The 605-nt window shown below is 50.6% G+C and overlaps 1 protein-coding gene across 1 annotated transcript in view; it reads right to left on the reverse strand.

The window, feature by feature from the left end:
• rasgef1ba (RasGEF domain family, member 1Ba) overlaps window positions 1-270 on the reverse strand; it is a 75,690-nt gene extending 75,420 nt beyond the window's left edge. Inside the window, exon 1 of the mRNA XM_014019677.1 lies at window positions 91-270. Within this exon, the coding sequence (XP_013875131.1) occupies window positions 91-157 (67 nt within the window). The 5' untranslated portion in view covers window positions 158-270. The remainder of the gene's footprint in view (window positions 1-90) is intronic.
• Between the last annotated feature and the right edge of the window lie 335 nt (window positions 271-605).

Genomic DNA, 605 nt, shown 5'->3' on the forward strand with positions numbered 1-605 from the left:
ACCCTCCACTCACCGCCGCGGGCTTGACTGCCACGTTGCGCGTCCTCCTCTCACTCCGATGTCAGGCCCTCCTCCCCTAATTCATTCTCTCAAACACAGGGTGGGTTCCTCTATCAGGAAGAGTACATGACAGTAATCCAGACAGAAACTTTGCCATAAGAAGGAAACTTGAAGGATCCTGACCGGAAGCAGGTCTCTCTGGTCCGGGTCTCTGGTCCGGGACTCTGATCCTCTGTGAGGCGTTCACGGACCCCCGCGCGCACCCAGTCCGGTCTGCAGGTCTGTCTGCTGAGCCTCAGCTGCAGATCTGTCAGGCTGCAGCAGGTGGGGCTGATCCTGCTGAGGGGGCGGGGCCAACGGGCCGTCAGGTGGTTTCCAACAGGTGGTCCTCCAGCTCAGAGGGCAGCTTTCAGTTTCTGTGAACCTCAGTTTTATTATTATTATTATTTATTTTTTAAATTATTTATTTATTTTAGGCGCAGAGAAAGGGGCATCAAACTAACGGCCCGCTGGCCAAATGTGGACGTTGTTACATTTTTTTCTGGTCCACTTGATAATCTTTTAATTATATTTAAAGTATTTTAGTCTGTTTCTATCAAAGCGTG

Source organism: Austrofundulus limnaeus, unplaced genomic scaffold, assembly GCF_001266775.1.
Source record: "Austrofundulus limnaeus strain Quisiro unplaced genomic scaffold, Austrofundulus_limnaeus-1.0 Scaffold226, whole genome shotgun sequence".
NCBI classification, from domain to species: Eukaryota; Metazoa; Chordata; class Actinopteri; order Cyprinodontiformes; family Rivulidae; genus Austrofundulus; species Austrofundulus limnaeus.